This window comes from Pteropus alecto, unplaced genomic scaffold, assembly GCF_000325575.1.
Source record: "Pteropus alecto unplaced genomic scaffold, ASM32557v1 scaffold22, whole genome shotgun sequence".
Lineage (NCBI taxonomy): Eukaryota > Metazoa > Chordata > Mammalia > Chiroptera > Pteropodidae > Pteropus > Pteropus alecto.
Genome location: NW_006434839.1, coordinates 74638 through 88610, shown reverse-complemented (window position 1 = coordinate 88610; position 13973 = coordinate 74638). Strand labels below are relative to the sequence as shown.

At 35.7% G+C, this 13973-nt stretch overlaps 1 protein-coding gene across 14 annotated transcripts in view; it reads left to right on the top strand.

Moving 5' to 3' along the window:
* Nucleotides 1–13973, top strand: part of LOC102894895 (olfactory receptor 2A14) — a 311951-nt gene that overhangs the window by 224778 nt on the left and 73200 nt on the right. For 6 of the 14 annotated variants that reach the window (XM_025045870.1, XM_025045867.1, XM_025045866.1 and 3 more), the window contains 3 exons: nt 1509–1720; nt 2211–2298; nt 4684–6977. In XM_025045870.1, coding sequence (XP_024901638.1) covers nt 4883–5821 — 939 coding nt within the window. In that variant the 5' untranslated portion in view covers nt 1509–1720; nt 2211–2298; nt 4684–4882 and the 3' untranslated portion in view covers nt 5822–6977. Of the gene's footprint in view, nt 1–1508; nt 1721–2210; nt 2299–4683; nt 6978–13973 lie in introns of those variants that run through there. The other 8 variants (XM_025045873.1, XM_025045878.1, XM_025045877.1 and 5 more) reach the window with 3 other exon arrangements.

Here is a 13973-nt window from a genome sequence, read left to right as displayed (position 1 = left end):
TAAGCTGGTGTGAAAATAATTCAGTAATGCCAAATATATGTCCACTAGCTATGTGTGTCTGAGTCTTTTATTTTTTTGTGGGGAATTTTAGGTTTTTCAGTAGTGTAACTGAAAAAAATTTGTAAAGATTCGTATGTATGTTGGAGGGGTGTGTCCTGAATTTGGACCTCTCTGTCCAAATTTTCTGAGGATCTGTTGATTTTTCTTGTAAGTGTATTTTATCAGTGTTTCCACCATGATAGAATCAAATTCTAGAAAATCTCACTGTAAGGAAGGACTAAACATACCACTCCAGGACTGAGTACCAGGATAAATAAAATATTGGAAGCCCTCATGTATAAAATATTAGATAACTAGCAATATGTAAATTGATTAAATGTTGATAAAAAGGCATTTATAAAAGCTTATTTCAATTTTCTTTTTCATTGTTTCCATTTCTTCCTCTTTTTTTTTTTTTTTTTTTTTTTTTTTTTTTTTTTTTTTTTTTTTTTTTTTTTTTTTTTTTTTTTCATTTTTATTGCCTCGGCTTCTTTATTGTACCCTTTTTACTTTGTCTTCCTTTCTGGTTTCCTTTTCTCTAACTATTCATTCTCTCTCTAACATTTTACTTTTTTCCACAGATAGCTTACCAGTAACCTCTCCCATTTATTTTTATTTACATTTCAATATCCTCTCCTTTTCTCATTTACCCATTTTGCATATCTTTCTCTTTCAGATATTTGTCTGTCTACATCTACTAGTTATTTATTTAAATTTGGGCTAGTTTTCTTTATTTTCTTTTTGAGAAAGACATTTTTTGAATATATATCACCAGTCTGGGAAGCCTTTTTCTTTTAAATTGATGTGAAATTCACATAACTCAAAATTAACTATTTTATAGTATACAGTTCAGTGGCATTTAGTTCATGCACAGTGTTTTGGTTTTATGCATGTGACTATACAGCTAAGTAGATATGAAAAGAAGTCTGAGAACAGCTTGGGCATGAGTGTGTTCGTGTATGGGATCCCAAGGGACACTGTGGAAAGGATTCCTATGACTGGAAAGAACTGGTTATCAGCTCCACCTTCGTAATGACTTTGGCTTCAGTACATGGCCACTCAGAGTTTACCTCTGCCTTTCATATGATTGCCAAGTGACCTGGAAACAGCCTCCTTTTTATGCTAGTGGGACAGTGACTATTTACACAAACAGTGGGGAGTGTGTTGGCACTATTTATAAGCACTCAGCGCTATAGAGAATAGACTTCTAGTTCCCCTGGGGAGACAGCTCAGAAGGGACAAATCTTTCCCACCAGATAAGACTCATCCCCACAAGTCCAGGATCTTCTATCAGGCCTCATCTTTTACCTGTTAAGGATGTTCTTTTGGCTACACAAACATGTCCTCAGGTTCTCATCTTCTTTTGAAAGTTGGTTTTTAAATGTTAAGCACTTGATATATCCATTTCTGATATTAGAGCATTTTCATGTTCTTATTGTCCATAATCAGAGCCCTTCATTTATCCTTAGAGGAAGAAGAATGGACTTCCTGCCATGGAGCCCCCCATAAGCTGTCATATTCGTCACCCAGAAACAAAGAAATGTGATCACCTTTTCAAGTTTATAGAAGAGGCCAGTTAACCACATCCTGCAACAAGACAGTCTCTAGAGGGCGACGTGCTGTATTCCTCCTCCTCGTCATGTTGGTGATGTGGCTTAGAGGCCACTCTTGAACTTCACAGGTGAGTGGGAGGGGCCTACTCTGGTCCACCATGGGTCCAAAGTGAATGAGACTGAAGTGCGGAGGAACTCGGTCCTCTTGGTAAGTCTCCTGATTTTTTGTTTGATGAATCTGCAGCCTTTCAACAATGGCTGTTGTGCTGTGTGCAGGTTCATGCTTTGTATAGGAGTGGCTTGGTGGTGTGTCCCAAATGATCAGATAATCAGTTTACCTGCTGACTCCACTATCTACTCCACTTTTTCCATCTGCGAAATAGAGATAATAAGCTAAAGTTCAGAATGTTGTGAAAATTATTATATGTGTATATAGATATATATTTAGTATAACTCCTGGTACAGAGCAAGTGTTTGATATAAAGTTGATATAACTTAATATAGAAAAAAGAACAGTTATGGTTTTAAATTCTTCTCTTAACATTCTTCGCACCCCAGGGAGTGTTTGAACTCTGGCTTGGCAAGAGTGTTTCAGGAACTTGTTTGTTTTCTTCCCAGTGTCTGCCGCCAAAAGAATACACAGGACTGAGAAGATTTTCTGAAACTTAACCTGACCATTCAATGATTCATAGGGCAATTGACTTGGGTAAGTTATTTGAAACAATTTTACAGAGAAACAGGTTTTACTTTGACTTTAACACATCACTTTTTAAAAAATATCAAATATATTTTATTAAAAAATTGCTCACACAAGTATTGTGTCACTTGGAAATAAACTTGTCTTCCTAAAGTATTGAGCAAAAAACAACATGGCTTTACACACAAATACACTTCTTTGGAAATGTTTTAGAGATAAGTAGGAAAACACCACTTGTTTTGTTGTTTGTTTGCTTTTTAAAAACTGACACACTTTAAGTCCTGATTATAGAAGTGTAAATAGTATAAATGAATCCACCATTAACCATCACCTTCATATCCATGCCACCTACGTGTGCACATACATACCTGCTGATATACTTGGAGGAGTTGCTGCATCACAGTTACTTTTGAACCCTTGGCAGACAGGACTGAAGAAAGGTTATTGATGATAGGTCTTATATATAATGCAGAAAAAAGTCACTGGTATGCCTTTAAAGAATAGGTCACAATAGAAATACTTATTGAAGACAATTTATCCCACTCTGGTATGTTTTAGTTTTTATTTGTGATTTGTGTAGTTGTTTAGTTTGAATATCTGGTTAAATGCTAACACAAGCTAGTAAGCACAAAATAACTATTGATTTCTTCAACGTCTATGTTGTCAGCAATTTTTGAAACATATGTATATGTACATACACACATATTTGCCATCCGTAGCCATTAGGATACTAGGTACCAAAAAAAAAGATAAAAGCAAACATTTCTACATGGAGGAAATATAGTTCAAATATTTAGATTTAAAATGGTATCCCTAGGGAAAGTAGTTATAATGAATTTTCCAGAAAACTCCTTTGCCTATGAAAATGGACCTGATGACCCCCACAGTTCCAAATATTCTGAAAACTACAAGGGTAGGAAACCATATGTTGGGAACAAAGAAGCTGGATGGGGAGGGATGGATGAGTCTTGCAGTTAGCTGTATTTTGTAGTGTGTTTTCTTTAGCTATTGGTAAATCTCAAAAAAATCAAGAGATTCAGAAGTACATTTACATAGGGCTGGGGAAGCACTGTAAACATTACCTGTCCATATTTTTATCAGGGCTTCATGGTTAGGGAATTTTCCAACTAGTTTAATGACAATATTTTCTATTCCAGTGTTAAAATAAATTGATGTACAAGTAGGTATAATACAAAGGTTTTCAGCCACGAAGCTAAATAAGCTGTTAATTTTGAACATTCTAAAAAAGTACTATTCTTGATTATAAACTATTTGCCAAGAAGATTTTGAATTCTTTATTTCATCTTTTGACTCAGTGCAGAATCTTTCTTACCCCTTTAAGCATTATACATTTCTTTGCCAGTCTTGTAGCTGAGTGTCTTGTTCCAATTAATTTTGATGTAGATGGCTGAAGCTTCCTTTGTAAGGGCTTGAATGTGGTATCTGACATTGTTTCATCATTTCCATTAATTATTGTGTGACACTCAATTTCTGAAAGCTCTGTTTTTAAGAAATTCCTTGAAATTTTGGACCTTACTCAAAACAGTACTAAATCCTGAGTATTTTATGACTAACCATCTGAATATTACTATCTTTATAATAATGAATTATAACCTTAAGTCTCCCAAACCAATTGTGTTATAAAAGTATAATATCTAAAAATTATTCTAAAAGCTTTTAGGCTAAAACTTGAAGCTTTCAATAAATGCTGTAGTCTGCTGTCTATATAGTTATAGAATGAATAGTATAGAAGCCATTGGAACAATGAATTTTCATGTGGATCTATCACAGGATTGTCTCTAAGACCTCAGATTCTTATCTGTATACGTTAGTTATGAATCACTTCTTTTCTTTGGTAAGTGAGCAAACAGTAAAGAAATTTTGGTTTTGGGACAAAAAGCTACTAGTGCCTGTGTTATCATGTTCTGTAATTATGACCTGATTGTCCTTCTGTCTTCACTGGCAAGGACTAGTCAGTGTTTTATCGTGAAGCGAATGAGCTGTCCTTTCCTTGGGAAAACACTGTTATTAAGTAATAACCTGACATTATTAAACACTTCATTAAATTATGCCCTCATAAGAGATGAATTTTGGAAGCTCTGTATACCTCCTCTTTATGTGACACTTGATTCTTGAAGCTGGCCATCTTGCCCAACTGAGCCACATTTGTGTGAGGTAGGTGAAGAAGAGATCTCCTACTTGAATCTCTAAAAGTAAAAGGGCAAGTTACAGAAGATAAATTTAAAATTACTTAGTTAAAAATCTGTAAGAATATTTAAAACATTAAAAACTTCATTAATTTCCTTTCCCAATTTAAGAGGAGATGTTTGAGAGAAATTATGTTACAGTAAATTGAATTCCAAAAATATAACTTATTTTTTCCTTCATTTCCAGCTGCACAGCTGGGTCCCATTGTGTTCTTCATCTATGGATATGTTCAAGCAGAGTTTGAATGGTGATTTGGCTGAGATGTTCTAGGAAAACTTCAAAAGTTCAGATGGGTAGGCTCTCCATATGGTCTAAGAGCCACTCTTCCAATCCCGAGTTTCCGTGATTTGTTATTTTGACATCTTTAGTTGGTCTTCAGAAACTCATGGTCCAGGAAAATAAAACACAGATATGGGTGAGTGAATTCATTCTGCTGGGGCTGTCCAGTGACTGGGGGACTCAGGTCTTTCTCTTTGTCTTGTTCCTGACCATGTACTTGGTGACTGTTGTGGGAAATCTTCTTCTTCTTCTTATCAGACTGGATAGCAGGCTTCATACTCCCATGTACTTCTTCCTTACTGTTTTATCCTTTGTGGACCTTTGTTATGCAAATAGTATTGTCCCACAAATGCTGGCCCACCTGCTTTCAGCACAGAAGTCCATCCCATTCCACAGCTGTGTGCTCCAGCTCTATGCATCCCTGGCACTGGGTGGGTCTGAGTTCTTCCTGCTGGGAGCTATGGCCTATGACCGCTATGTGGCGGTGTGCCACCCACTGCACTACACAGTCATCATGCATGGAGGGCTGTGCCTGGGGTTGGCTGCTGGCTGCTTGGTGGCTGGTTTAATTAATTCACTGATGGAAACAATCATCACCTTTCGGCTTCCCCTGTGCCACAATATTATTAATCACTTTGCCTGTGAGACCCTAGCTGTTCTACAGCTAGCCTGTGTGGACATCTCCCTCAACATGGTCATGGTGGCCATCTCAGGGTTTCTGGTGATCATGCTTCCCTGTTCCCTGGTTTTATTCTCCTATGGTCATATAGTTGTTGCCATTCTGCGTATTCGTTCTACTCAGGGACGTAGCAAAGCCTTTGGGACTTGTGCCTCCCACCTCACTGTGGTTAGCACATGCTTTGGGGCTACCATCTTCACCTACCTGGGGCCACGGTCAGCATCTTCAATGAAAGAGGAGAAGATGATTGCTCTATTTTATGCTGTGGTGGCACCTATGTTGAACCCTGTGATCTATAGCTTGAGGAATAGGGACGTCATGGCTGCTCTCTGGAAAGTTTTAGAGAAGTTCAGAGTTAAAGAGTAGACTGTAAGAACTTCTTATTATCTATCATTGAAACTGAAAAGGAGATCAGATAAGTGTAGATGGGACTCCCACACTTACGCTAAAGAAGAATATTATGATCAGCTCCTTGCACTGAATAAAGTGTTCCTCCCCCTGATTAATGAGTTTTCTTACATAGATTGATATCAGATAATTTACATATCAGTGATCCATGAGAGCCTCATCTTAGATCATCTTGTCTCAGGTATCCACATTTTTTATTAGTGTATCAGTGCCCAAAGGAACGACCCACGGCTTCATCAAGCAGACCTGGTTTGTGGAATGAATAGACAGGTGAATTCCACCTGCTAGGTCAACCTCTATCTTGTGGAACAGAATGGAGAATGTCTGTTCCTCTTTCTGCATGCAATACCCCAGTTATTTGTAGAACAACCTGATTTCCTCTGGAATAATCACAAGTGGTTTCTTCATCTCTTTCTTGAATGACAGCTATTTTATAACTTTCAGTACCTTTTATGCATTAATCTAGAATGTGATATGGTATCCTGAAATAAAAAAACGTATTATAATATTTGTTTAGACCAGTATGCTGGATCTCATTTTCTTTTCAAGAAGCAAATTTGTTTTTAAGATAACAAAATATCCGTGGCTTTACTATAATCTTACCGTGGTAAAATATATATAACATAAAATTTGCCATTTTAGCCATTTTTAAGTGTACAGTTCAGTGGCATTAATTGCGTTCGAAATGTTGTGCAAACATCACCATATTTATTTCCAAAATTATTCATCACCATAGTGTTTCATTTAACTAATTTCCCAAGACCTGTTTCCTATAAACTGGTTACAAAGTCTCCACACCCTTTGCACTCTTTTTTCTTTCTAAAATTTAAATGTAGGTACGTATATTTAGTTTTGCTAATTTTTATTATTGATTTTCACATATCACACAGCCTGCCATGACTGTTTCGAATTTTGAATCTCCAGTTCTATTAGTTTACTTAATCTTTCTGTTCTATAGATATAATAAACAGAAAAAGTTATAAAAAGAAATATCAAAATAATACATGTCAATTATATATCACTGTGAACCTACGTCCAGGTAGCAAAAATGGGTCCAGATATCATATATAGCCTTTTCAGATTGGCTTCTTTGCCTTAGTAATACACATTTAAATTTCCTCCATGTCTTTTCATGGCTTAATAGTTTATTTCTTTTTAAAACTGAATAATATTCCATTGTATCTACCACAGTTTATCCATTCACCTACTGAAGGACACCTTGTTTGTTTTTTTACATTTTGGTAATTATTAATAAAGCTGCTGTAAACATTTGTGTCAGGTTTTGTGTGGACATATTTTTTGATTCCTTTGAGTAAATACCAAGACCTATGATTTCTGGATCATGTGGTAAATTTATGTTTAGTTTTGCAAGAAACCGTCAAACTGTTTTCCAAAGTGGATGTACCATTTTGCATTCCCACCAGCAGTGAATGAGAATTTCTATTGTTCCATATTTCACCAGCAATTGGTGTTGTCGATGTGCTGAATTTTGGCCATTCTGACAGATGTGTAGTGCTATTTCATTGTTGTTTTAATTTTCACTTCCCTAATGACATATGATGTGAAGCATATATTTTCATATATTTATTTACCATCTGTATATCTTTAGTGAGGTGTTTGTTAAGGTATTTGGGTCATTTTTAATCAGATTGTTTTCTCGTCAAGTTTTAAGAGTTCTTTGTCTATCTTTGATAACCCTTCTTTATCAGGTATGCCTTTTGCAACACCTTTTTTCCAGTGTGTGGCTCGTCTTTTCATTCTCTTGACATCATTCACTTTCACATTGTGACAGGAATACATATTTGCATATGCAAGAGCACAGTAACATTCATCCTTTCATTCTTTATTAAGACTGTAACAATTACAACAAGAAAAATGTGAAAACAACTTCAGGCAACAAAAAATGGCTTAAATAAAGAACTGGGAACATAAAAATTAAGTGTGAATAAGACAAGCAATGAGCTAAAACCTTCTAAGTATAAAATTAAGTTTTAAAAGCTATATACTTTTATGTGTTGAAAGTGAAGAAATCAGAGCCAGAGTAATAAATATAAAATGAAGCTCCCACCCCCCCCACCCCAACAATGAAGACTTAAAGCCCAGTTGAGAAAGAGGTTTTAATTAGGTCCGATTAACCACTTTTCCCTAAGAGACTATCCCAAAGAATTCATTCCTGCATCAAAAACCTGTTTATCTGAGGCTTGACAGGAGCTCCACACTTTATAGGTTGTCCGTCATCTGTGCTTTAATCTCAATTTGCCGAGCACATCTGACCAAAATACTATGACCTCTTGTGATACCATAATCATTTGCAGTTGTCATCTGAAACTCATGCTCCGTTTTCAGCAAAAGGCTCCATATGCTGAGTGTTTTTCTTGAATACATTCCTTTTTTTGCTCTAACTTCAACCTGGCTTTTCACTGAGAATTCTGATTCCCTTCATCTCTCTCAAATACAGACCCTTTGCCTCCCATTTTTCCGCTAATACTGGGTAGGCAGGTAAAGAGGGTATCTTTCTTGATGCTCTGCCACTTCCATTGCTTTTTTACTTTAAATACCTTCAGCTTCTTTGAAGCACATGCTATCAAACTATAGCACCATCATCCCTTCTTTTCTTCATTTACTATCTATCCTCCTCGTTTTAAAACTGCTTTACCACTAATTCTGTCATCACATGGAAATTTCTGCATCTGTGCAGGAGATCCATTTGGCATCATGGCCTCTCAGTTGAGTTCTATCTCCTTCCTGTGTTTTTGACCACTAACCCACTCTGTCACCCACTTCTGTGATGGTACCCTAGACCTTTCTGTTGCCAATAATCGCGTTGCCTCTAACATCTCCATATCAGGGCCCCCACTCTGACTGCTCGCTCCAATTTTTATCTTTCCAGTTCATATCATGTAGTCTTATCACTCCACCAGATTTTGACCCTGCCATGACCTCTACTACCTTAACACATTTTTCTCATCTATACTTTGTCTTATTTCCCCTCTTACCCAGCACAGGTTCCATGCCCATTTGTATGATCACTCCTTACGTATACTCTGTGGTAATCTCAAGGATATTGCATCTGCAGCTAACTCTTCTCTCCTACATCCAGAAGCAGATTTACCATGAAGCTAATAAACTTAAGCTTCATGGGATTTTACTTGCATGAGGTCCTCCAAGGTACATGGTTATGTGTTTTTGTTTTGTAAATATGCCTTGTGAAAATTTTCAAAATTAAGAATTTTAATTGCAGTTGGTTGGGCTAATGTCACTTCCCATTCTTACCTTCCATTTTTCATACTTACCCTAGAGGCAGGTAATACTAGAGAGGCTGTGAGCATTTTGGGGATCCAACTAATGGAAAATTGAGTTGAGGTACTGAATTCATTTCCTTGAGCTGCCATGACAAAGTGCCACAAACTGAGTGGCTTAAAATCACAGAAGTTCATTCCCTCATAGTTCTGGAGGCTACAAGTTACATCAGGATGTCAGTAGGGACATGCTCCCTCTGCCGACTCTGGGAAAGAATCATGCCTTACCTCTTCTGGGTTCTGGTAGCCCCATATGTTCCTTGGTTTGTGTCAGAATAACTCCCGTCTCTGTTTACCTCTGTCTCCACACGGCTTTCTTCTCTATATGGCTCTTTGTGTCTTCTCTTCTTATAAAGGCACCAGTCATTGAATTTTGGGCCTACTCTAAATCCAGGATGATTTCACCTCAAGAACCTTAAGGAATGACATCTGCAAAGATCCTATTTCCAAATAAGGTCACATTCTGAGGTTCTGGGCAGACATGTATTTTGGGAGGACGACAATCAAACCAGTGTAGGTACACTTGGTTTGAATTCAGTAAGACACATTTTAACATGATTCACAGTCCAATTTATTGCTAGTCACACAGGTTGGCTTTCAGGAATGGCTTTCAAGAATACTACTATTCACTGTGCCTCAGCCAGTGTCATTAATGGAAACGAGTGTTAGTCTGTGGAAAGTTCTTCCAAATCTTATTGCTTACTTGAAAGAGATTTAATAAACAAATAGGTACAAAATAAAGTAATTAAAATAATTAATATAAAAAGAGGCAGAAATGGGAAGCAAAGAACAAATGAGGCAAAATGGAAGCAAATAGCAAGATGGTAGGTTTAAATGCAAGTTTATCTGTAATAACGTTAATGAAAACTGCCTAAGTATAGTAATTAGAAGGAAATCATGTAGGATAAAAACAGATTCAGTGCTGTAGGCGTTTAAAAAATAGATTCAATTATGTGCTCTCTACAGTCAATTTATTTTTAATATAAAAACATAGATGGATTAAAAGTAAAAAGATAAAAACGACATACCATGCAATGCTAAAATCAGAAAGTTAGAGTGTATTAACATCAAATGAAGTAATCAGAAGAATAAACAATATTTCATAAAAAATAAGATTATATAATGATAAGTGTTGATTCATCAAGAGGACATAAATATTCTAATCTAATAGAGCTATAAATACATAAAAAGTACATAGACAAATTCACCACTATTATTGGAGATGTTAACATAACTTTCCAGTATTTGATAGATCAAATAGATAAGAACCAATAGATACAACATCTTTGAAACAACCTGACCTAATTGAAAGTTTTAGAACACTTCATCCAGCAACAGAAGAATACAAACGTCAACACCTGTAAAATAATTGAAATCATTTGAGTATTTTGTCTGAACATAATGGAATTAAATCAGAAATAAGTAAGATAAGGACCTCTGAAAAATCCCAAATATGTGGAAACTAAACCCTCTTTATTCTTTTAAGTAATCTATAAATCAAATCAAAAAGGAGATTAGAGAAATATTTTGAATTGAATAACAAGGAAATACAACATATAAAATTTGTACCTGAAGTGGAGCTTACAGGAGATTTTAAAGCATTAAATGCTTATGTTAAAAATGTCTCAAATCAATGACTCAAGCTATACCTTTAAGAAACTAGAGAGAGGAGATCAAATTAAACACGTAAAATGCAGAAGGAAAAAATAAATCTGCAGAACATTTGAGAAATTCAATGTAACCCAAATTAGTTTCTTTCAAGTTTAATCACATTGAAAATCTGTAGTTAAGACTGACCAAGAAACAAAGAGAAAAAACACAAATAACAATATTAAGAATTAAAGAGACGCATCTTTACAGATTCTACAGACATTAAAAAAATGCTAAGGCAATATTTTTAATAGAGTTACATCAGTCATTTTAAGAACTTAGATACCTGGAAAGTAACTTTCGAAGAACAAATAGCTACCTGGAAAGTAACAGACTACCAAAGCCCTCATAAGAAAAAAGTAGGTAGCTTGAAAATTATCTATGAAAGAAATTACAGTTAAAAATATTCCCACAAAGAAAACTTCAGGTCCAGGTAGCTCCACTAATAAATTCTACCAAAAGCGATACATAATACTAGCTCTATACAAATGTCTAGAAAATATAAGAGGACATATTTACCACATCATTTCATGGAGCCAGAATTACCTCACACCAAAACGAAACCACAAGACATTATGAGAAAGGAAAACCAGAGACCAAAACCCTTCATGAACAGACACACAGCAGTTCTAATAAAATATTACCAAATCCAGTAATTCACAAAAATATAATAGATCATGACCTTGGGGAGTATATGTAAGGAATGCAAGTTTGGTTCAGCATCCAAAAATAAATCAGTGCAGTTTATTCTATCAATAGATTAAAACGATAAACAATCATCTTGATAGATGCAAAAAAGGTTAATCAACATTAATTTATAGCAAAGATCTTTAAAAACTAGATATAGAAAGGAACTTCTTAACTTGGTAAAGGGTTTGTACAAATGACAGCTAAAATATACTTAATGGTAAAAGATTGAATAATTTTCCCCTTGAGATTGAGACTAAGATCTGGGTGTTCATGCTCATCATTTTTCTTCCACTGAACGTTGTAGCCAAAGTGATAAGGCAAGAAGAAGAAATAAAAGGAATGCAAATTAGAAAGAAGCAAAATCATTTTTATCCTCAAGCAACATTATCATCTACATAGAAAATCCCAAAGAATGTATAATAAAGGTCTTAGAATTAATAAAAAAGACTGGCAAGATTGAAAGATGCAAAGACAGTATATAAATAAATATATAAATATATATGTACATATAAATTTATGTGTATAAATACATGTAATATATAAATATATAAATAAATGCATATATGTTATATAGTATGTGTATATATACAGTTGACCCTTGAACAATGGAGAGTTAGGAGTGCTGACCCCTTGCACAGTCAACAATTCATGTATAGTTTTTGACTCCCCCAAAACTTAATTACTAATAGCCTATTGACCAGAAGCCTTACCAGTAACGTAAATAATCGGTAGCACATATCTTGTATGTTGTAAGCATTGTATACTGTATTCTTAAAGTAAACTAAGGAAAATAGAATTATTAAAAAGTCATAAAGAAGAGAAAATACATTTATAGTATTGATTGAAAAAAAAATCCACACAAGTGGATCCATGCAGCACAAACCTGTTTTGTTGGAATATATATTCATTTTAATGATGTTTCAGTAAATATGACTGAAAATGGTGGAGCAGGGAAGCCTAGACTCTCTCTCTCTCTCTACAAAAACAACTAATAAACTGGCAAAAATCTTTCAAACTCTGGAATTTAGTAAAAAATTGACAACAAAGAAGGGAAAGATTAATGAAGAATGAAGCTGCTGCATTGTGATAATGTAATGCTGGGCGTTTCAGTTGCCCACCTGTCACCCCCCACCTCCCAGATTGGTGACAGTCAAGGTGACAGCCCACATTTCTGGTTCAGGTTGCTATCCAAAAATAGCAATAGCAAAATTTTCAAAATAATTTTGGTGGAGCATTTTAGCTTAGCTGGCAGTCACCTGAAGGACTGCCATAAAAGTTTACCTTGTTTCTGTGACTCAGCATTTTCAGGGCTGGAATGGCTTCTCAGCAGCCAAAGTACTGGTCACAGCAGCCTGAGGCTAGGGATAATAGTGGTGACAAGCAACAGGCAGACTGAAAAGACTGGGAAGGAAGTGGTTGGAGAAGGACATAAATGGGAGAATAAGGCTTTTTAAAACTTCAGGTCTATACTGGGGAATTGAGAAAGCCAAATGCATGCCCATGGCTGGGTACAGGCTTAGAAAAATCTTGAACAAACCCTAAGATTTCACCCCTGGGTGACCTTTAGAACAGACCCAAACAGAACCAAATGTCTAAGTGGTGAATAGATAACAAACTGTGATAACATCTATATACTGGAATACTACTCAGCAATAAAAAACAAACAAAAACCTGCCCCTTACGGTTAAAAAACATGGGCATAACACAGAAGACCAAAAAAAAAAAAAAAAATGTCAAAGGATATCAGGACCTGAGGGACAGCATGACAATGAGTTCCCTGGGTTTTCTGATTGCTTCTCATATATCCTAGACAGGGATCTTCAGAATTCTCCAGGCTGGAACTACCAACAGATATAGAGAACAGATCCAAGAAAAGCCTATATAGTTGAATTCTAAGATAAGACAGTATCACTGTGTCATAGAATATAGCCAGTTTGTATCTGTTGAACATCTCCAACCTATTTAGAGTTCTTTGTTTGAAATTTGGACTCAAGATATCTTGTATGAAGCGTCACAACCACAGTAATTCATAGAACTTTTTGGAGAAGTGCACTCCCCTTTTCAGTCTCCTTGGCAACTGCCACCACGCAGGTGACCAGAACGTCATTAGTGCAACTGTTTGGTGGACACTGTAATTTTATTTTTATTAATGGCTACCACATCACAATATACTTAAAATCCCTGTTGGAAAATTGTGCATAATATCAAATTACACATTCTAGAGGGTGTCAATTTTTCTGGGACTTTGAGATAAATCAATGCCTGAAATTTGAAAGAAGTACCTTATTTTTATTTCCTGCAGTTTGGTTTTCATGCTTCAGCCCTATAGAGAAACTGTATTAAAGGCTGCTTAGTTATCATAACCAAGTTTGGCAGACTGAATTGTTTACAACTGTCAATATTTCCATTTACCATTTCATGAAACCACAGTGAATTTGACAGCTTTTCTGTGAGGGTTGCTGCAGAGTTCA